This window comes from Ailuropoda melanoleuca, chromosome 10 (assembly GCF_002007445.2).
Source record: "Ailuropoda melanoleuca isolate Jingjing chromosome 10, ASM200744v2, whole genome shotgun sequence".
NCBI classification, from domain to species: Eukaryota; Metazoa; Chordata; class Mammalia; order Carnivora; family Ursidae; genus Ailuropoda; species Ailuropoda melanoleuca.
In genome coordinates, this window is record NC_048227.1 from 36,320,978 (window position 1) to 36,341,869 (window position 20,892).

Here is a 20,892-nt window from a genome sequence, read left to right on the forward strand (position 1 = left end):
CAACACAGTGGCCCCGGGACCCTCGGTGTCCCGGCACGCTTCACCCTTCCCCTCCCCCTCTCAAGGTCCGTGCTGGTTCTAGGGGTGTGTGGAGGAGGACAGTCCAGGCTGGCGGACAACAGGACCCTAAGGGGGGTGATACACGACCCTCTCCCGAGGCCACACGCCCCGGGATACCGCAGAGGCTCCTTTTCACAGGCACCCTTATATCAAATGCACGCATGCACTCCCAGGCTGTCACCCATTCATTGTCGGAAGCCCAAATGCACACCCTCTTTCGGATCCTCACGCCCCTGTCCCCAAGTACCGAACGCCTCTGGTTTGACGGAGTAAGTGCCACTCCCTGCCCCCGCGCCCGCGAGACAGGCGGGAATGGTGGACGCTCAATCCCGGACAGGCAGGGGCAGCTGGTGTCTGGGGAGGAAGGCAGCTGCGCCCCTGGTCCCAGCCTGTCCCCTCCTCTCTTTCCCCTTCTTTCCGTAAGACCCCCAGCCCAGGCTCTCTGGAGCCCTCGCAGCGCAGTGGAATTCCCCCAGCGGAGCCCCCCCACCCCCAACCTGGCGGGGGAGGGGGAGGGGAGCAGGCCCAGGCAGGCGTGGGGGGAAATTCCCCGCCCCCTCCCCCGGGCCCAACTCCTCCGAATCCTCTGATCTCCCAGCGCCGCCCGCCGGCTGCCCCCAGGGCTTGGGGGGAGGCCAGCGCAGGTGCGTGGGAGGGCGGGGGCGGGCGCCGGGGAGGAGATGGGTGGTAGCCCGGGCCCTCAGCGGCCCCGCCCCGCCCAGATCCCTTGCCCCTCAATCCAGTCTCCCCTCCGCTCCCCAGGCCCTCACCAAGCTGTCCAGCCCTGACGGACCTGTCCCTGCCCATAAGATAGGGGGCGTGCAGGAAGGGTTCTAGAAAGGCCAAGACGTGCGTGGTGACAATGGGACCGGAGACCTAGCAGTTAGTACCTGGTGATTTAGTACCTCGTGATGAAGCTCTCGGATCCTAGGGGTGAGCAGCCCACGGGGTGAACATTCAAAGGAGATGGGCTTGTTGAAACTCGAACTGGACACCAGGGTCGCCTCCTGGGGCATCCCTCTCAGCGGCCAGGCTGGCCAGGGCTTGCCTCCCAGTTTCCTGGCCCCGCTGAGCACTGGACTGGGAGTCTCCCCTGTGCATGCTAGCCCAGCACAGACAACCTGTCTAAGGCCCCCCTATCCAGGCAACGACTGGTGGCCACCCTTCGCCTGGCCCCCTTCTCCCATGTAGGGGGGTACGGGAGAGGCAGTTGCTGCTGGGGCTTGTATGTGTTCTCCCAAGTCTCTGGTCCACAGGGAGCCTCTGGGGACTGCAGGCCTGGGCCATGGCCTCTGTGATGGAGGTGGGTGGGGGGCGTCACCTCCATGGTCACAGACTGCCCAGGGAAGGGCTAGGTGGGGGACAGGGACAGGGGTCAGTAGGGAGAGTAGAGTAGGAACTGGCTCCTGTCCTGGCAGGGGTGGACCGAGCTATCATCCAGTCTACTGTACTTCGGCCTCCCCTTCCCCAAGGGCTCAGTCTCCTGCAGGGGAACTATTGGATGACGGGGAGGGATGCTCAGTTCCAGGATTGGGGCACTGAGATGAGGGGCAGGGTTTTCATGGCAAGCTCTGGTCCCAGATGGCTCACAGAGCCTCAAACTAAAGAAGACCTTGGCCCCCACCCTGTCACTTACAGGGAGTTCAGGAAGGCTGAAGGGCCCCACAGTCTAAGTCAGGACTTCCTCTTGGTCCCCCCAGAACAACAGTACTGCTGTGGGGGGAGGGCTAGGTTCCTCTTACCTGCTCCGGCCTCCCGTGTTAACTGATCCAGGTTCCTCCAGCTTCTGCGCAAACAGCTGAACTTCATTTCTCTGCCCCCCTTGCATCTGACTGTGGGCACGAGTTGAGGCCAGTGGGGTGTGGGCAGGAGTGATGCCTCTCGGTACTCAAAGTGGGCGCCCAGGCCGGCAGCAGCATCACCGAGGAGCTTGTTACAAGTGCAGATTCTCAGGCTCCACCCCAGACCTCCTCCATGAGAACCTTCACTGGAACCTGTATTTAATACCATCTCCAGGTTTGCAAAGTACGCAGGTAGGTCTCTGCCAGGGCTCCCTCTCCTCCCTTCACCAAACAGATGTGCAAGATGCCCAGGGCCTGGGGAGGGTGGAAGGAGCTGGATTCCTGAGTGACCTGGTAGAAGGTGCCCATCAACCGGAAGTGTGGGGATGCGTGCGAAATAAACGTGTGTTATGAAGCTGCTGAGATTGGAGTCTTGCTTGTTACAACAACCGGCACAATTTAGCTCCAACTGGCCCACCTCCTGCCCGGCTAGTCGTTGTCTCCCCTTTGCTTTCCTGGGACGTCCTAGCAGAGTCCCACAGACGGGGGACTGAAATCCTGAGACGAAGCCGTCAGCAGGGAGTGTTCCTTCTGAGAGCTGGGAGTGTGGGTGTGTTCAGTGCCTCTCCGCTAGCTTCCGGAGGTTAGCTGGCCATTGCGGGTGTCGAAGCATCACCTCGATGTCTGCCTTCAGCTTCACATGGTATTCTCCCTGTGTGTGTGGGTCAGTGGCCAAATGTCCCTTTTTTATAAGGATAGCAGTCACATTGGCTTAGGTGCCCACCCTAGGTCAGTAGGACCTCATTTAACTGATCACATCTGCAATGACCTAGTTCCAAACAGGATCACACTCTGGTCCTGGGGGTCAGGACTTCTACACACGAACACACAAGTCAGCTCGTGCCAGCTTATCTCTTGTCCCTTTTCCATCCTTGCTGCCACCTCCCTAGTCTGGGCCACTACACCTCTTCCTTGGGCAAATCACACTCCAAACTCATGTCCAGCTCCCCACTCTCACCCTCTACAACCCCTCTGGAAGCCAGAGTCTTTTGGGGGGGCATTTATTGCAAGCACCTTCTGGCTCTTGGCTTCTGCTCATTTTTCTTTTTTTCACTGGTAAACCACACCTAACATGAAGTTTATCATCTTAGCCGTTTTTAAGTGAACATTTCAATAGTGTTAAGTATATTTGCATCATTGTGCAACGCTGAATGTCTATCCCATCAAACAGTAATTCTCTTCCCCTCTCCCAGCCCCCCAGAACCACCTTTCTACTTCCCGTTTCAGTGATTTTTTCTATCATGAGGAGGACAGTGGGTGGATGACCCCCATTGCTGCCTGTGCCCCGCCCACAGGTTACCCGGGGCCAAGGCCAGGGAGGCTGATGCTGCAGACTGACACAGGGAGCCCCTCCAAGCGGCTGGGCAGAGAAGGGCTGAGGTCCAGTCCCCATAACACCAACCATGCAGCTTCTAGGCCGGTGGGGGCAGAGGAGCCCTCCAGGAAGGCGGAACAGGCTGCAGGGAGGTAGGCCAAGGACTGAGAGGAGCCCTCCTTGGGAGGGGTCAGCAGACGGTGCTCAGTGCCGAGGGCGAGCAAGCTCTGAGAAGCATCTGCCAGCTTCAGGCACAAGGAGGTCCCTGGTGCTGCCTTCCTGCAGGAAGGATGTGGAGACCGGAGGCTGGGCGGGGGCCAAGGGGGAGCGGAGCCATGAGAAGCATTTTGATGATGCTCACCTCGCCCCCTGGGGCAGGACCTGGGGGCCGGGACTCCCATAGCCGGCCACCGCTCCCCATTTTTAAAAGTTGAGCTCCTTTTTGATATTTCTGTTATCCCTAGTGAACTTTTTAAAGAATTTCTTAATTGAAACCTGATTTCGTAACTGTTGCTCACTGTCACAGGAAGGGGCAGAGGCTCCGTGTGGTGTAGACATCATAAAATCGGGTTTATTAAGGGAAACTAGCAGCAGAGCAGAGCAGGAAAGGAGGAGGGCCCTGCCCTGCTGACCAATCTCCATCCACGGAGGGACCAGCTTCCGAGGACCTGCCCCTGTGCGCTTCGCTCTGTGACAGGACAGGGCAAGGGATGTCTCTGTGGCCCTGCAACGGTGGAGGAAGTGGATGTATGGGAGGAAGCTTCTGGAGCCAGAGCAGCCAGGGGGCCACCCAAGGTGACGGCGGTGTCAAAATTCCTGTCCATGTGGGTATCCTCGGTCCAAGCAACACAGACCCTCCGTCTGTCCTCTGAAGTCAGAGCAGGAGCAGAGAAGACGAGGAGCACACTGGCGCTCGTCCGCAGGAACGTCCAGGAGGGAGGGGAAGCCTGCGTCCCTCTGTGATTCTCCTTGTGCTGCATCCTGGAGCCCGGCCACGCTGAGGGGCATGGACGTAGGACTGGGGAAGTCATGGTCCCTGCAGAGAGCCGGCTGGGGAGGCCGCAGAGCCAGCAGATTCTGCTAACAGCTGTTGGGACTCAGCACTTCTCGCTGGAGCACCCACGCCTGTGTGAGGCGCCCCTTCCACAGTGGGGTTGAGCAGAGACTCAGCGGGTAGAGGCACAGACTTCCCTCCAGGAGCGGCCACCTTCCGTGGGCATGCGTATTTGAGACACGTAGATGGACCCGGGACTGGGGTGTCCTGTCTGTTCACAGGGCTGTGTCTTTGGCCTTGGCCGCGGGCAGTTCCCCATCTCGGGGTGGCATGCTTCATGGCCAAGAGCACTGCTCACAACATAGCCCCTGTGTAGGGTGTCCACTGCCGACGGCCGTCAGCACAGGGTTCTCTGCCGGACAGCTGCCCCCTACCTGGGAGGTGGGCCGTCTTCATGACTGCTGGCCAGGCTGCTAGGCTCTGGCCCCGTAGAGCTGGGGTCAAATGATGGGTCACGTGCTCGCCTGGGAAGGGAGCCAGGGTCTGCACTGGGGGGGTCTAGGTTGTCCTGTCCTTGGGGGAGCCATTTCCATTTTAAGCTTGCCCCAGTTCATAAGAAAGAGAGGGCTCAGAATGAGGGGCATCAGCAGAGAATCAAGGCCTCTCAGCGACATGAGGGCAATGGCGAGCGGGGGCCGCAGCGCCCCCTGCAGGCTGGGAGCAGACCACTCAGCAACCGCTCCAGAGGACCCCGACCTGCTCTTGGTCCAGCGGACATGGGGCCAGGTGAGGGGCACTGCCTCCCGCCTGGGGGTCTCTTCTGGGGGTGCCCAACCAAACTCCATCGCTCCCAACCTCGTGGCACTGAGACTCAGCGCAGTGGCTTTGTGGTGGCTGACCGCTGTTGCACAGGGACGTGGACGCACATACCAGTTCTACACGACGAGATAGAAAACAGGGTTTATTGGTGGGAAATCTATAAGCAGAGGGACAGTGGGGTCCCAAGCTGTCGCTGTCCCATAGCCGGACAGCAGGCTCCATGGCCAGCTTGGCAGGAGAGAGGGGGCCTGCGGCGTGCACTCCCTCTGCAATTACAGCACGGATTACAGCATGAACGCAAGAAGCTCGCTGTCGAGGCTGTGGCCCAGTTAGCAAGCAGCTGCCTCTGGAGCTCCTGGCTGAGGTCAGCCTGCTTCTCCTCGGACCTGCTAGGCCAGCCGTCTGCAACGCTACCAGATGGGAGAAGGGATGGGCCTCCACTGCCATCCAGGCCTGCCTCTCCTCCTGCGTCAGACAAATGTGGGCGATCCAGGACCCAGACATCGTGGGCCAGTAGGGTCTGTCCGAGGCCGGCTTCCCATGGACATCCGGGCTGGCTCCCGCTGCCAGGAATGACACCTGCTATGGGGACTGCAGACCCTGGGTTTAAGTGGGAGGACAGCAAAGAGAGAAACTCCGACAGAGCGTGTAGTGAGGCCTCTGCTTTGGCCTGTCTGCTACCACGAGGGATGGCTGCAGCCCAGCCACACGTGGCCAACGGGCACAAAGGACCACCTTGCACCTGTCTGGAAAACCCGTGGGGAGGCTGGAGCTCTGCAGGGCAGCTCAGCAGGAAGCAGCAGAAACTTCTCCAAATGTGCCCACGCCAGACTGGACCATCCTCGGCAAAGTCACATACTCTGAAAACGGACGGGTGTTTGTGGCTCGGAGCAGCCCAGCAGAGAAGAGTCGTCTTTGTGGAAAGATGCTGCTTCCGCTCTTTCATGGGCCAGGACCTTGCCCCAGGTCACACACACCTGCAGGCCGCCAGCTCCTGGCATTCTTGTTTGCCCGCTCGGAGACATCATCAAAGTATGGCTCCTGGGGGACCCTTGAGGAAACGTGAAGGCCACCAGTACTTTGGAAGAGTGGAAGAGAGTTTTTGTGAAGCAAGATCTAACCGGGTAGGAAAGGCCAGGGGCCCGGGTGCACTTGGAGTGTCCTTGACGCTGGCAATGCACAGGGTCCATCCGCTCGAGTTGGGAGGAGGTTGGCCTCACTGGGACTCACTGTCCTGTTTTGTACCTTCCACCTTCCTAATTACAAAGAAACACATATTCATTATAAAAATCCAAATATGGCAAAAGTAGGCAATATAGAGGGTTTCCCTTTCCTTAGAGATAACCATCAGCTAGGTTGTTTTCACACGTTCCCATACACACATCACACCTTTTCCATTAAAAGGGGAGGTTGCCCCATAACACGCACTTTGGGGGTGCCTGGCTTTCTACACTAGCGTATCCTGGGAGGAAACCCACACTCCTGAGAGGTCCTGTCTCCCCCTCCAGAAGTTGCTGGGATCTGCATGTGGCCTTTTTAAGATTCTTTGTCGAGAAATGGAAAGATCTCGTTTATTACTGTGATGGGTTTGGAAAATGTCCACAATTCTTTGGTGTCCCACAGGGAGTGTGGGAAGGGACGGAGGGAAGGAGCCTAATTCCCCTCCCCTTGCGCGTGGGCTACGTGTGCTCACCGGCTTCTAAGGAAAAGAGTAAAGCAAGAGTGGCAGGGTGGTGTGAGTGTGTTCAGAACGTCACTGTCGCTTCCCTCCTGTTTTTAGACAGCTTTACTGAGCTGTCATTCCTACGCCACCCCGCTCACCACGTCAGTGTGGGACTCGACGGGGTCAGTGTATCTGCAGCCATGAGCCCATCCCCACAACCACTTTGAGGATGTTTCCACGCTCCCCAAAAGTCCTCTCCGTCCTTTTCCACTTTCGTGGAGAGTTTGTGAAGGGCTGGTGTTAGTTCTTGGCTAAGTGTTTGGTACAGGGCACCAGGGATGCCATCCAGGCCTGGGGCCTTTCTTGGTGGGAAGTTTTAAAATGACTAATTTGGTGTCTGTACCTGTCACAGGTCTATTCAGATTTCCTTATTTCTTCCCGAATCAGTCTTGGTAGCTCGCCTTTCTAGGAACGTTTTCACTTCAGCTCGGTTACCCGATTTCCTGGCATGCTGCTGCTCAGTGTTCCCTGACGACCCTTCTGTGCGTGTGTGGTTTTTCCTGTGGGGTAGGCAGTAATGCCCTATTTTTTATTCTTTAATAATTTGAGTCTTCCCTATCTTTATCTTATTTAAAGATTTTATTGGGGGGGGGTGGCTAGGTGGCTCAGTCAGTTAAGCATCTGCCTTTGGCTGAGGTCATGATCCAGGGTCCTGGGATTGAGCCCCATGTCTTTTTAAAATATTCTATTTATTTATTTGACAGAGAACGAGAGACAGAGAGCACAAGCAGGGGGAGCAGGAGGCAGAGCGAGAAGCAGGTTCCCTGCTGAGCAGGGAGCCCGATGTGGGACTCAATCCCAGGACCCTGGGTCATGACCTGAGTTGAAGGCAGACGCTTCACCGACTGAGCCACCCAGGCGCCCCTAAATAAAATCTTTAAAAAATATAAATAATGATATTATTTTTTTAAGTCATCTCTACACCCAATGTGGGGCTCGAACACACGACCCCGAGATTAAGAGTTGCACACTCCTCTGACTGAGCCAGCCAGGGGGCCCCTGAGTGTTCCCTATCTTTACAAACTAATTTTGAAAAAAATTAAAATAATAAAGAAATAAAAACCAATTTTGGGGGCGATGTAGCTAAAGGTTTGCTAATTTTGTTGATCCTTTACAAAGAACCAACTTCTGGTCTCGTTCATTCTCTCTTCTCTACATCACTCATGTCTGTTCTCCCTCACGTCCTCTGCTCTCGGATGGCTCCGTTATTCTCTCCCTAGTGTCGTCACACGGGGTGTCGGTCGCTGACTTGAGACCTTGTTCTGCTCTAACGGAAGTCTCTCAGCTACAAACGTCCCTTCGGCGCTGCTCTGCCGCCGCCCGCGCCTCCCCATGCGCCGCGCCGCCATCTTGTTCACGGGGGACCGTTTCCGCTCGCGCCGGGCCGCCTCAGTCGGCCGTTACCGGGGAGCGTGCAAGGCCCTGACGTTCTTCGCGGGGCTGATCTGTGCTTCACCCGCTGCGCACACACGCCGTCCTTCGCGTGATTTCAGTCCTTGCCGTTTCGGGGCCCAGTTCGGTCTGTCGCGGCGCGCGCCCCACGTGCGCCTCGCTCCGCTGCCCCCCTCGGACCCCTGGTCTGGCGGGGAGACAGCTGTCGCGTTGGAGGGGCGGTCCCCGCGGCCGCTCGAGCCAGTGAGGCCCCTGGAACGGGCTCCTCGGCCCCCACCGGCCTTCCGGTGGCCGCAGCCCTGGGCCCCATCTCTCCTCCAAGCTCGGCAGAGACCCCGTGCCAGGACCCCCAGCCCACCCACTCCTGACGCCTTGCCCACAGACACCGTGCGACGCAGTAAGCGTTTGAGGCCGTCACCAACCACGCGCCGGGCGCCTGCGTGCGCGAGACAGCTGTTACCCACACACCTGCCGGCCGGCCGGACACTCGGGCTGGACGCACGGCTGCGCTTCCGGCGGAAGTTTCATCTTTTCTGAGGAAAGAACATTGAAAACACGGGTTAATAATTCTTGTGTAAGATTTTCTTTTCTTTTTCATTATTTTTTTAAGTAGGCTCCACGCCCAGCTTAGAGCCCAACACGGGTCCTGAACTCACAACCCTGAGATCCAGACCTGAGCCGAGATCAAGAGTGAGACACTTAACCAAGACTGAGCCACCCAGGCGCCCCGCCTTTTCTACTTTTAAGTCATCTCTGCACCCAGCATGGGCCTCGAACTCACAACCCCGAGATCAAGAGTCACAGGTTCTACTGACCCAGCCGATCAGGCGCCCCGTTAATTTTCTTGTTGAAGCTGCTAGAGCCAAAGGTACACACTTTGTCATGATGACCTTAAGGCCTTGAGGATAAAGAAAACTGGGTGGAACGACTCTGATTGGGGCAGTCACTGGGAATCCTGGTTTTCTGATGCCCCAAACTACCTGTGCCTGGTGAAGGAAGCTGTTTGGGACCCTGAGAGTCAGCATTCAGCCCGTCATGCAGCAGAGCAGGACTGAACGACACATCGAACCAAGCTGCCCTCAAATGTGCCACAGGCGTCCCACAACTTCTATTTCTTTTCTTTTTTTTTTTTTTACTATTTTATTTTTTTTAAAGATTTTATTTATTTATGTGACAGACAGCCAGCGAGAGAGGGAACACAGCAGGGGAGTGGGAGAGGAAGAAGCAGGCTCCTAGCNCTGTCATGCAGCAGAGCAGGACCGGGAATGCCGGGATCACGCCCTGAGCCGAAGGCAGACGCTTAACGCCTGCGCTACCCAGGCGCCCCTTCTCACTCTTTTTTTTTTTAAGATTACTTATTGGGGGCGCCTGGGTGGCTCAGTCAGTTAAGCAGCTGCCTTCGGCTCAGGTCGTGGTCCTGGAGTCAGGGGATCAAGCCCTGCATCTTGCTCCCCACTCAGCAGGGAGCCTGCTTCTCCCTCTGTCCCGTGCCCCTGCTCCTTCTCTCTCTCTCACTCTTTCTCTCTCCAATAATCTTAAAGATTATTTATTTATTTGACAGAGAGCACAAGCAGGGGGAGCAGCAGAGGGAGACGGAGAAGCAGACTCCCCACTGAGCGGGGAGCCCGATGCAGGACTCGATCCCAGGACCCTGGGATCAAGACCTGAGCCAAAGGCAGAGGCTTACCCGACTAAGCCCCCAGGAGCCCCCCGTGCCTTCTGTTTCTCATTGACAAAAACAGTGGCTTTCTCCCAGAAACCTCCATTTTTCTTGAGCAGAAATCATATTTCTTTTGGTTGTTTTGTACAACTTGGATTCATTTTTGTATTTTATAAGATGTGGCCCTTATTATTCACATGAACTAATATGAAACACAAAAACGCTTCCTAATAACTGGTTTTCTATTCTGTTTATGTCAAGGGAACCCATTTTCAGTTCAATAAAATTAATTCTTGGCAAAACCTTATGAGTGTGCACGTGTGTGTGCCCGTGTGCGTGTGTGTACACACAAACATTAGCACACTCTTCCGGAGCAGTCTGTTTTTTCATCTGATTTTCAAGAGACTGATCTGTAACCAGTTAAGACCTCTTAGGATAAAGGAAAGGAGAGGAAGTGAATTAGAAGGGGAGTCACTTTGAGAATGGGACGGATCTGGGGTGTTTCCAGGTTCCGGAGAAGGCGCCAGCGCACGGGAGAGATAGAAGACTCTGGAAAGGTAGGAAGGCCAGGGCACCAAGCTCCTCAGATGGTGTGTGTCCCCTGAGGTGTCTGAACCTCAGGCTGGGAGAGTCGAGACGCCTACAGCTCTTTTGTACTCCCCCCTGTGGCCCCCATCCCAGTCTGCACCTGGGTCCTCCTGCTGGACCACGCTGGGGAGCCGCTCCCGCTGCCTCAGGGCCTCCAGGCCCGCCAGGTCAGGCAGGTGGCAATGGCTACGCATCACCGTCACCAGCTGGCCCTGCGTGATGGCCCGGCTGCGGCAGCCCAACCGGGCCTGATCCCGGCACATCCAGTACACCTTCTCTCCGGCCGCCTTCTCCTTCCTGTAGAGGAAGGACTCGTACACCAGGAACCTGCCCCCGAGGGAAGTCCTCAGGAACTCCAGAGGCCGGAGGGTTCCTGGAAGGAAGTGGCAGCATGAACGGGGCAGCTCGGAAGCAGGGTGCAGAGCCTGGGCGCCAGGGACAGAGGCCGTTTCCTTTGCGCCACCAGCCTGCCCCAGGAAACCGCAATCCCCCCTGCCGCCCCGCCGCCCCAGAACCCGCTCTGCTCTCTGCCTCCACACCAGCCTATGCTGTGGGGCCCTGAGGGCTGCAGCTCCAGCTGCCAGCCCAGGGCCCGTGGCCCTGACAGCCTCGACGACAGACGGGCTGTCTCCTTCTCGGGGCTTTGGTGCTGCCTGGGAGGCTGGCCCTGCTTTCCTGCAGGCCTCTCCTGACCTGGCTTGGATTCCACACTTGCTGGCAAGCACCCCAGTCAGAGGCTGGGCTGGAACATTCAGCGGAGCCCATGGCTGGTTGGGACTATGCACAGGGGGCCTCCTGGCTCCGTGTCCAACCTCCCCTTGGCCAGCTGGCAAACAATCGACTCTCTCTTGAGGCTTTTAAGACCCTGAATTGAAATGTCATGCGCTGTTGGGGTTTGGGTGGCTAGAGGGTACTGGGGGAGAGGGAGGAAAACAGACATGAGAGACCCAGAGAGGGGAGACAGAGGATCCCTGAGGTCCAAGCGCATCGCCCCATAAATGGGTGCTGAGCACTTGCTGTGGGAGATCATGCCACCCCACCCCTGTGGGAGATCATGCCACCCCACCCCCTTCCCTCCAGCTGTCTGCATGGGTTTCTCTCCAGCCAGCCAATCCCAGACTAGCACCGGCCATGAGTGTGGAGCCCCCGTGCCTTAGGGAGCTCGTGCTGCGGGTGGCTAGAGCCCACCAGGCACAGGGCTGCGGACAGAGGGTCCACGGGAGTACCTGCCCCGCTCCACACCCTCTCACCCGCACCTGAGCCTTCCCTCTGGGCTGGGCTGGGGAGCTGCTCCCGCTGCCTCAGGGCCTCCAGGCCCCCCAGGTCGGGCGGGTGGCAGTGTCTGCGCATCACCATCACCCGCTGGCCCTGTGTGATGGCCCTGCTGCGGCAGCCCATGCGGGCCTGGTCCCGGCACGTCCAGTACACCTTCTCCCCGGCCGCCTTCTCCCGTCTGTAGAGGAAGGACTCGTACACCAGAAAGCTGCCCCCCAGAGGGGTCCTCAGGAACTCAGGGCCTCCTGGGGAGAAACGGGAGAGGTGGGTGGGGGCGGAGAGCTGGGAGCTAGGTCTTGGAGTTCAGCAGTGAGGTGATGGGGGCCCCTGTTCTCAAAGCAAGAGCAGCATAGCTCCTGGGCGGAGCAGACCCCAGAGGACTGCGCCCTGAGAGAGCAGGACTGAGGCGAGGAGGGGAGGGGCAGGAGGGGAGGGGAGAGCAACAGGAGAGGGCTGTAACCACTTCCAGAGTGTTCGCCTCGCCTTAGATTGGGAGGATGCTTGCTGGGGGACGAGAGGTCAGAGGGAAAGGCTGGCTGTCAGGGTCTCCTGCCTGTCACCAAGGCCCACTGGCCGCAGTCTGTCCTACCTGGGCTCCCCCGCTGAGCCGCACCTGGGCGTTTCTCCCGCTGCCTCAGGGCCTCCAGGCCCCCCAGGTCAGGCGGGTGGCAGTGGCCACGCATCACGGTCACCCGCTGGCCCTGCGTGATGGCCCTGCTGCGGCAGCCCATGCGGGCCTGGTCCCGGCACGTCCAGTACACCTTCTCCCCGGCCGCCTTCTCCCGCCTGTAGAGGAAGGACTCGTACACCAGAAAGCTGCCCCCCAGAGGGGTCCTCAGGAACTCAGGGCCTCCTGGGGAGAAACGGGGAGAGGTGGGTGGGGGAGGGAAGTGGGAATTCAGGGTCTTGGGGTCCCCTCCTACCTCCCTGGACCTGAGGAAGCAAGACTTGAGGGGTCCCGGCTCTGGGCCAACGGACTGAAGGACTCACCTGGGTCCTCCTCGTCCTGGTTCTCAGCGGGGGATCCCTGCAGGGCTTGGGGCGGGGCCGGGAGGACTTTCCTGCGCTTTCTAGGCCGGGCTCTAGTGAGAGTCAGGGCCCCGGGCCCCCTGCGGTAGAGCAGACTGTCCACGCCTTGGAGCAGCTTGTCAGCTTGGCCCCTGGGCCCGCCAGGCCTGGCCTGCAGTGTCTCCATGGCCTTCTCCTGCTGCCGCCGGGCTTCCAGGCCCTCCACATCGGGCGGGTGGCAGTGGCCCCGCATCACGGTCACCCGCTGGCCCTGCGTGATGGCCCTGCTGCGGCAGCCGTGCAGTGCATGGTCCCGGCACGTCCAGTACACCTTGTCCCCCACCGCCTTCTCCCGCTTGTACAGGAAGGACTGGTGCACCAGGAAGCGGCCCCCGTAGCACGTCCTCAGGAATTCCAAAGGCCGGGGTTCTCCTGGAGGAGGAATCTAGGGCAGTCACGGCAGCCGAGGAGAGGAGGCCGGGGAGGTGTGGGGGCCAGGGCTTTTCCCTTTATGCGGACACTGACTGTAGCTTCCCCGAGCCGGGCGTGCGTGGGCCCCGCGTGCATTCCCACCGACCCCGCACCCAGTGAGCCAGGGAGAAGGTGCCGGTCCTCTCCTGGAGGTCAGCGGGGAGGCCACTCACGTGATGTGGTTACACATCACGTCCAAGGTCGAGCACCGGGAAGGACCGAGCTGGCTCTGACGTCATAGCCTATGTGTTCAGTCATCCTGGCCAGACTCTTTTTAGGGTTTGTTTGAAACTTCTATCTAATTTTTGAATAACACATGCACACGCCATAAAATACAAATGGTGGCAAAAGACAGACAGTAAAAAACAAGTGTTCCCTGCCTCTCCCCACTCCAGTACCCAGCACAGCAGCTGCCCTAAATCCTTACACCCTCGAATCTGGGTCAGGAGGGACCCGACCCTTGGGACCAAGCCCACCTCCCACTGGCTGGTAATAAAAGCCCAGAAGACCTCAGCTACTAGTCGCTCAGTGCCACCACACGTGGGACTGGTGCTGAGTCCTTCCCACACATCAAGCTTCTGGTCTCCCCGGCATCTGAGCGATCACCCATCCCCGACAAAGCTCCAGAAACCCCAGAGGTTCAGCATCTGCGCTGAAACCAGGTGGAGCTGTGATTTGAACCTGGTCCAAAGCTCTCCCCTAGGCCGACCTCCCCTAACCTCACGGGCACCCAGGATCACCTGGCCTTGTTAAAACTCAGGTTTCTGGGCCTCACATCAGACCCTGCTGCATCAGGAAGTTCCAGAAGGACTTGGGCCCCCTGGTTCTAAAGCACTAGTTCTATCCCCCGGGCTTGATGATTTCTAGGACGTGTTTCTATCTTTTAGCCATGTTGACTTGGAGCGCATTACAAGCCATGTGGGACCCCACGTTTCCATCTGGGCACAGGTAAGGACCCGTGGGTTCCCGCTTGCCCCAGAGTGGAGCCCAGGTGCAGGGCACTCACCAATCCCCAGTGTCGGGCGTTTCTTGGGGGGCAAGCTCAGCAGTGACAGGGCTCGCAGTCCCTCATCCTCTTCTGCGGCGGGCTTGCTCAGCACCAACCCAGGGGTGGGCTCCGGCTCCTCAGGGCACAGCCACGGGCCCACCCCTTCCAGCGGCTCCTCCACTCGGCCCCCAGGGCCCTCTGGACCCCCCAAGCCTTCAGGCAGGGCTGGACTGGGCAGCTTCTGTCTCCGGCGCCGCACCTCCAGGCCCTCCTCGTCGGGAGGGTGGCAGTGGCCCCGCATCACTGTGGCCCGTGGGCCTCGGGTGATGGCCCGGCCCCGGCAGCCCAGCTCACAGTGCTCACGGCACTTCCAGTAGACCTTGTCCCCCACGGCCTTCTCCTGCTTGTACAGGAAGCACTCGAGAACCAGGAGGCGGCCCCCAAAAGGGGTCCTAAGGAACTCCAGGGGCTTGGGGGCTGCTGGGGAAAAAAGACGACTGGGTTAGCTGGAACAGAGCAGGGCTCGAGGCCAAGGACATGGATGGGAGGGATGGGAGATACGTAGGGATGACATCCTGAGATCATCACAACAGCCTGACACAGTCCTGATTAGAGACAAGGATGCTTAGCTCCAAGCAGAGGTGGGACCCCTAGGCCACCCCCCTAGAAAGGGGGTGCACAGGGTCGATGTCTGAGCATGCAGGGCCACAAAGGGGGCCGGGCCAGGAGCAGTAAGCCTGAAACTCACTTGTGTCTGGCTTGTTGCGCTTCTGCTCAGGCTCCCGGGGGGTTGGCTGGACTGCCCCCACTTGCTCCTCCACTGGCAGGATCTGGGGGGTCCTGGCCAGTGCGTCAGGACCAGACATCTCCAGGGACACGACACAGTGCCCTCCTTTGGGCTGGGAGTCCACCCCATCAACGTTCTCCGTGGAGACCGTCAGCAGGACCAGTTTAGAGAACTCTTTGGGCTTCGTGGGGGCTGCGGGGACGACATCTGTGCCTGGCTCAGGGGACTCCGGGGACGGCTCCTGGCCAGCCTTCACACTCTCGCCCTCTTGCGCTGGGCTCCGGCAGGGGCATTCTGGGACAATGGCCAGTCCCCCAGGCCACGCTCAGGACCCAGCAGATGGAGTTCTCTTCCTCCTCCTCCTCCCTGGTCGGGAACCTGGCAGTCCAGGGGCTCCGTCCTAAGGAAGGAGGCAAAATCCATCAGGGGAGGCCCCCTTGGGCCTGGGGCTCAGGAAAATGGACATGGGGTGGAGGTGGAGGCAGATGGGGCTGAAAGGCTGGGGAGGGGCCCGCACAGAGCCGGAGCACCCCGGGTCGCTGCCTCCGCTCGGCCGCGTCCTCGCAGGCAGCTGGGGTCTGTCACCTCCCCTCCCCAAACGCCACCCTCCTGTCTGTAAAATGTGCCGCAGGCAGGGCTCTCCAGGGGCTGCTGGGGTGACCGAGGCACTGAGAACCGCGAGCTTCTATAAAGACAGGCCCGTAGGTGCTGAGCACGGTGGGCCGTGTCTTCACGGGGTTTCCCAGCTCACCTGGCCCGTGTTATGAAAGTGGGTCATTCTTGCTGACCCAGCGTACAGAGGAGGACACTGAGGCGCGCCCAGACGGCCGACACGGCCATGAAGTGCAGAGCTGGGAGTCCGGCTGAGGGGGATCCGGAGCCCGTCCCCCCACGGTACCTGCTGTGCCTCGCCCGGGATGACAGTAACCGGCCGTCCTGAGCACCAAGCCTCAGAGACCAGCACTTGGGACATGGGCTCAGGTCACGGACCCTCCCAGAATGCCCGGTGGCCTTCCTGCTGACACTGTGTCACAGGGAGACCGAGCCGGGCACCCGCTGGCGCTCTGCAGACCACAGAGGGGACACCTGGCTCCGGGAGGCAGGACTCTCTGGACTCAGACCTAGATGTGTCCCCCACCCCAGGCCAGAGGCCCTGGACCACACAGAGCTCGGGAGATGCTGGGGCCCCAGGAGGGCAGTGACCCTTGTGCCTGAGCGGTGCTGGTGCTGCCTCAGCTGGGAGGGGATGGGGCTGGACAGGGGTCTGGAGAATCCAGTCACTCCGGGCTCCCTGGGTTCTGGTCTGGAGAAGCAGAAAGGACGTATTATGGGGGTAGAGCCAGCCCGGAGCCAGCCCTGGGGTATCAGTGTGCAGGGGACTTTTTTGTTTTCTTGAGGGACTGGGTGGTGGGTGAGTGGCTGGGTCTCTCCCACCTCTCCTTAAGAGTCCAGAAGCAAGACCGCAGCCTTCCCTGCACATTTCAGCTCCCCATTGGTGAGCTGTCTCCCTCGTTTCCAAGTTCTGCCATTCCAGTGCCCCCAGTCTCCCATTCCCGCTCTGAAGTTCCCTGGTTTAGGGCCTAGATTCAGCTCCCCAAACCCTGGTCAGCTTAAGGGCAGGATCCCAGTGTCCCCACTAAGACAGAGCCAAGGCTGAAGGCACAGAGGGACGCCTCATCCTCTCCCCATCCCGCAGTACACGCCTGCCCATCCCAGGGCAGCAGTGGAGGGGTTTGGAGTGGAGGGTGGTGGCGAGACTCCAGGAAATCTTCCAGGTAAGGGGCCACCTGATTCAGAGTCCCGGCTGGCCTGCCCTTCCGCGTCATGCCCCTGGACGAGCCAACCCTCGCTCCTCCCGTGTGGCCCTTCTCTTCCCTGTCCATCCCTCCCCACACCGCGACGTGGCGGCGCAGGGACGCGCGGGCCCCTGGGGACCAGCCACAGCGAGACCTGGTGCGCGCCTGTGCGCGCAGCTGCCCTGGGCAGAAAAGGGTGACAGCGGGAGGCCCTGCCACACACCCCCCGCCGCCACGCCCCCCCCCTCGCGACTCGCCGATTGGCCCCAGCGCCCGTCCCTCAGCCAGCAGCCCGCCCCCAGCTGGCTAGCTCTGGGTCTCCGCGCGCCCCGGTCCCGCGCCCCAGCCGCCTGGCGCTCTCCTGCCGTCCCAGCGGCTTCCAGCCTGCCAGGCCAAGGGCGCGGGGGCCGACCCTCCCTTCTGCAGGAGGTCTCAGACAACGCGGGCCAGCCGAATCGCTGCCGTCGCTGTCCACACAGCACGCACACTCCTATAGGCCCGGGCCCGGGTCCCCGCCACGCGCGGGGCGAGAGGCGACGCTGTGGGGACCCCAACACGCCATCGGCCTCAGTCTCAGACCATCAGACGCCGAAGTCTGGCCTCCTCCGAAGCAGAGGGCGCTGGCATGACTAAGACCCCCCACATTCCCCAGGAACTGGACCCGGAGTCATGGGCACCCCGAGTCAGGAGACAGTTCAGTCCCCTCAACTACAAGTTTTGCTTAAAAGGCTTCCAAGATCCACGGACCTCAAAGGATACGGAAGAAGGTACAGCACAACAAAAGGCGAACTATGGTCGCCCCCTACCCGCCTCCGCGGAAAAGCATGGATCCGGCAATGACCTAGAATTTGGATTGAATTGACGGTTACCATTCTCAACCGTTAAGGGGCCTTGGAATGTAGATTGTCTAATGACCACAGATCCTTCCATAAGGTACGCAGGCCCCCTTGCAGTGTGCCTTGAATCTGGACTGGCTCCAGCCCAGATGGGTCCCTTGCTGTGTGACTTGCTGAGCGTGGCAGAAGCATGCTGTGGGGGCTGGAAGTCCCCACCCTCAGGACACGCAGCCCTGAGCCTGCCAGGCATGGAGGAAAACCATCTTGCACTGTCCGGCCCAGCAGACCCACAAGCTGTGTGTAGCCACATGAAGGGGCCAGAGGACCCCAAGCCACCGGTGCGATCCTGCATGGCGGCCACAGGAACGGCCCACACACCTTATGGGGACATTGGTCAATAATACACTGTTATTTCAGGCCAGTGAGATCAGGGTCATTTGCTACTCAGCCGTAACTAATACTCGCCAAGTGACTGAACCTGGTGGGTTTTGGCTTTTTGATGGTTGGAACACTACAGGTTGTGAGATACACAACATCAAAGGGCACTTGAACTTCAGGTACCCTGCAACACAAATGTTAAATCCCTCAGGTGATCATGTTTAAAGGGCTGGTAATGCAGTGAAAAGAACAAAAATACTAAGGATAAAGGATAGCAATGAGAATTACGTACTTAAAAAAAGTCCATAACAGGGGAGCCTGGGTGGCTCAGTCGGTTAAGCGTCTGTCTTTGGCTCAGGTCATGATCCCAGGGACCTGGGGTCAAGTCCTGCATCGGGCTCTCTGCTCAGTGGGGAGCCCGCTTTGCCGTTTCCCTATACTGCTCCCCTGCTTGTGCTCTCACTCTGTCTCTCTCAAATAAACTCTTTTACAAAAGTAATAAAAAGTCCGTAATGCAAAATTAGCCAGTCATGAAAAAAGAAACGTTGTATGAATCCACTTATGCAACGTCCCTACACTTGTCAAATTCAAAGCGGCAGAGTCGGGGGGCGGGGTAGGGCGGGGGGTGGTGGAATGGGGAGCTGTTGTTCGGTGGTTGTGGAGTTTCAGTTTGGGACGATGACGACGTTCTGGCAGTGGCTGGTGGCGATGGTGGCACGCCAGTGTCAGGGTGCCTCATGCCACCAAGCTGTGCACTTAGAGTGATTCGAGTTGTAAATTTTTGTGATACATATTTTCACACACACACACACATCTGTAACAAACTACATGTAGTACTGTTCCATTTACCTAACATCATTGGTGAATGACGTTCTTCAGAAAAGGCAGATTTACTACCTAAAGTTCTGTCTCCATGATGCGGACTTCTACCACTTTACCTGTTTCACAGTTTTCCCACCAAGGACGGATCTCTTCATAAGCTCTTACCACTCTCCACTATCTGGATGAAGGGGGCATACATATCTATCCTGATTTGGAAATAAACGTGTTTCCACGCAGTTCCCTTGGTATAGCTCCCCTCCCCACTTGGGGCCCTTTCTCCAGCCTTCGTGTCCTGCTCTCTCTGCTCACCAAAGCTCTCTGCCTCCTGCAGTTCTTTGCACTGGGACCACCAAGGCTCTTCATCTCCTGTGTCCTAGAACAAGACCTAACAAAAGCCCCTCCTTCCCTCAACAGTTCGACTTTGCAAGAACAGCCCACACTCCTTCCTTCTCAGCCTGGCTGTCAGGAGGCTGCCGGCCAGCCCTGCGGACACCAACCACTCTCTCCTTTGGCCACCATGCAGGGTCGGCCCCGGCTGGGTCAGTCCGTACGCCGCCTTCTCCCTCGGAACCACCCGCGCTGGCCTATGTGTGGTCCATCCATACAGTGGACTATTTTTCGGCCATAACAAGGAATCAAGTTCTGGCACGTGCTACGGTGTGATGAACCGTAAGAACATCACGCTCAGTGAAAGAAGCCAGGCACAGGGGCGCCTACCTGGCTCAGACGGTTAAGCGTCTGCCTTTGGCTCAGGTCCTGATCTCCTGGTCCTGAGATTGAGCCCCACGGTGGGCTCCTCGCTCAGTGGGGAGTCTGCTTCTCTCTCTCCCCCCTGTTTGTGCTCTCTCTATCTCTCCCTCTCTCTGTCTCACAAATGAATAAAATCTTCAAAAAAAAAAAAAAAGTAGAAGCAGCCAGACACAAAAGATAGCAGACTGTATGACTCCATTCATATGACATGTTCAGAACGGGCAAATCCACTGAGATGGAAAGTAGATGAATGGTTGCACAGGACTGGGGGAGGGGAAGGGGAGATTAGGAAGTGATGCTAAAGGGTGTGGGGATTCCTTTGGGGTAATGAAACGTAACATTGATTGTGGTGATGGTTGTTGAACTCTGAATACACGGAAAACACTGAGTTATACACTTTTGATAGGGGAATTATATGTATTAAATCATATCTCAGTAAAACTGTTAAAGAAAAATCCTTATAGGAACTCAGGTCCTCAGGGTCAGTTGGATGAAAAACAGTTTTCTTTTTTTTTTTTTTAATACTTTTTATTTTTTTTTAGTCATCTCTACACCCAACGTGGGGCTCAAACTTGCAACCCTGAGATCAAGAGTCACACAGCGCTGACTGAGCCGACCAGGCGCCCCAAAAACCAGTTTTCTACACCATAAGCAGGTCTTTCACTATTGGGTTTGGTTTCTTCATCAAAGAAGAGGCCTGGCATGGATGACATACTAGGATATTGTGTAAGTTGCTAATATTATATTGTAAAAACTATATAAAAATATGTTTAAACTGTTAAGAACCTAATTCCTAGTACACGGCTCGTAACCCTGCCCCTCGGATGCACAGCTCTCTCCCTTCCTGGATTAGCGCTCTTGCCTGACATGTTGTTTTCTGTGGCACACACACTGCATTCAACATGTTGTTTGCTATTTCACGCCACTTTACAGGGGGAGGCCCCCTCCTGCAGACCAGTTGGAGCCCTTGCAAAGGAGCAAACCGTCGTGCAAGGTAGGCCCAGAACAGCCTCGACCCATCAAAATCCTGGGCAGCAATGCCCCCGAAGGCCACAAGATGGCAGTGTTGCCCCTTAGAATGAACATACTGCGTCGTCGGTAAAAGTTCTCGGCCTGACACAAATGGGTCCAAAGCAAGAATGTGGGAGTTCTTCCATGTAGCAAAAATAACTAAGGATTTCCCAAAATGTTTGTATTTACAAAACTTAACAGTTAGAAAGCAGATGCAGTTAACAAAGTCTGCAAATACTGTCTTTTCTAAGCTAAGGTTTTCAAAAAAGCAAACCCAAGTATGGCTCAGACCCCGCGGGGCCTCTGGCCCTCAGCCCACGCTCCTCTTACTCGGCCTTCCTTGGGCTCTGCTCACAGTCCGCAGTTACGGACTGATTT

General features: G+C 57.9%; 2 protein-coding genes across 2 annotated transcripts in view; both read right to left on the reverse strand.

Moving 5' to 3' along the window:
- The window catches only part of KREMEN2 (kringle containing transmembrane protein 2), a 9,154-nt gene extending 6,697 nt beyond the window's left edge, over positions 1 to 2,457 (reverse strand). Inside the window, exons 1-2 of the mRNA XM_034670539.1 lie at positions 2,193 to 2,457; positions 1,803 to 2,054 (exon numbers count right to left, since the gene is read on the reverse strand). Coding sequence (XP_034526430.1) covers positions 1,803 to 1,869 — 67 coding nt within the window. The 5' untranslated portion in view covers positions 1,870 to 2,054; positions 2,193 to 2,457. The remainder of the gene's footprint in view (positions 1 to 1,802; positions 2,055 to 2,192) is intronic.
- A 2,701-nt stretch (positions 2,458 to 5,158) lies between these two features.
- FLYWCH1 (FLYWCH-type zinc finger 1) lies at positions 5,159 to 15,321 on the reverse strand. Its single transcript, XM_034670537.1, is given in 9 exon segments — positions 5,159 to 6,285; positions 8,613 to 8,677; positions 10,493 to 10,765; positions 11,649 to 11,912; positions 12,257 to 12,520; positions 12,658 to 13,107; positions 14,153 to 14,614; positions 14,883 to 15,193; positions 15,195 to 15,321. Coding segments are annotated over 9 exon segments (2,139 nt in total). The 5' UTR covers positions 15,215 to 15,321; the 3' UTR covers positions 5,159 to 6,255.
- Between the last annotated feature and the right edge of the window lie 5,571 nt (positions 15,322 to 20,892).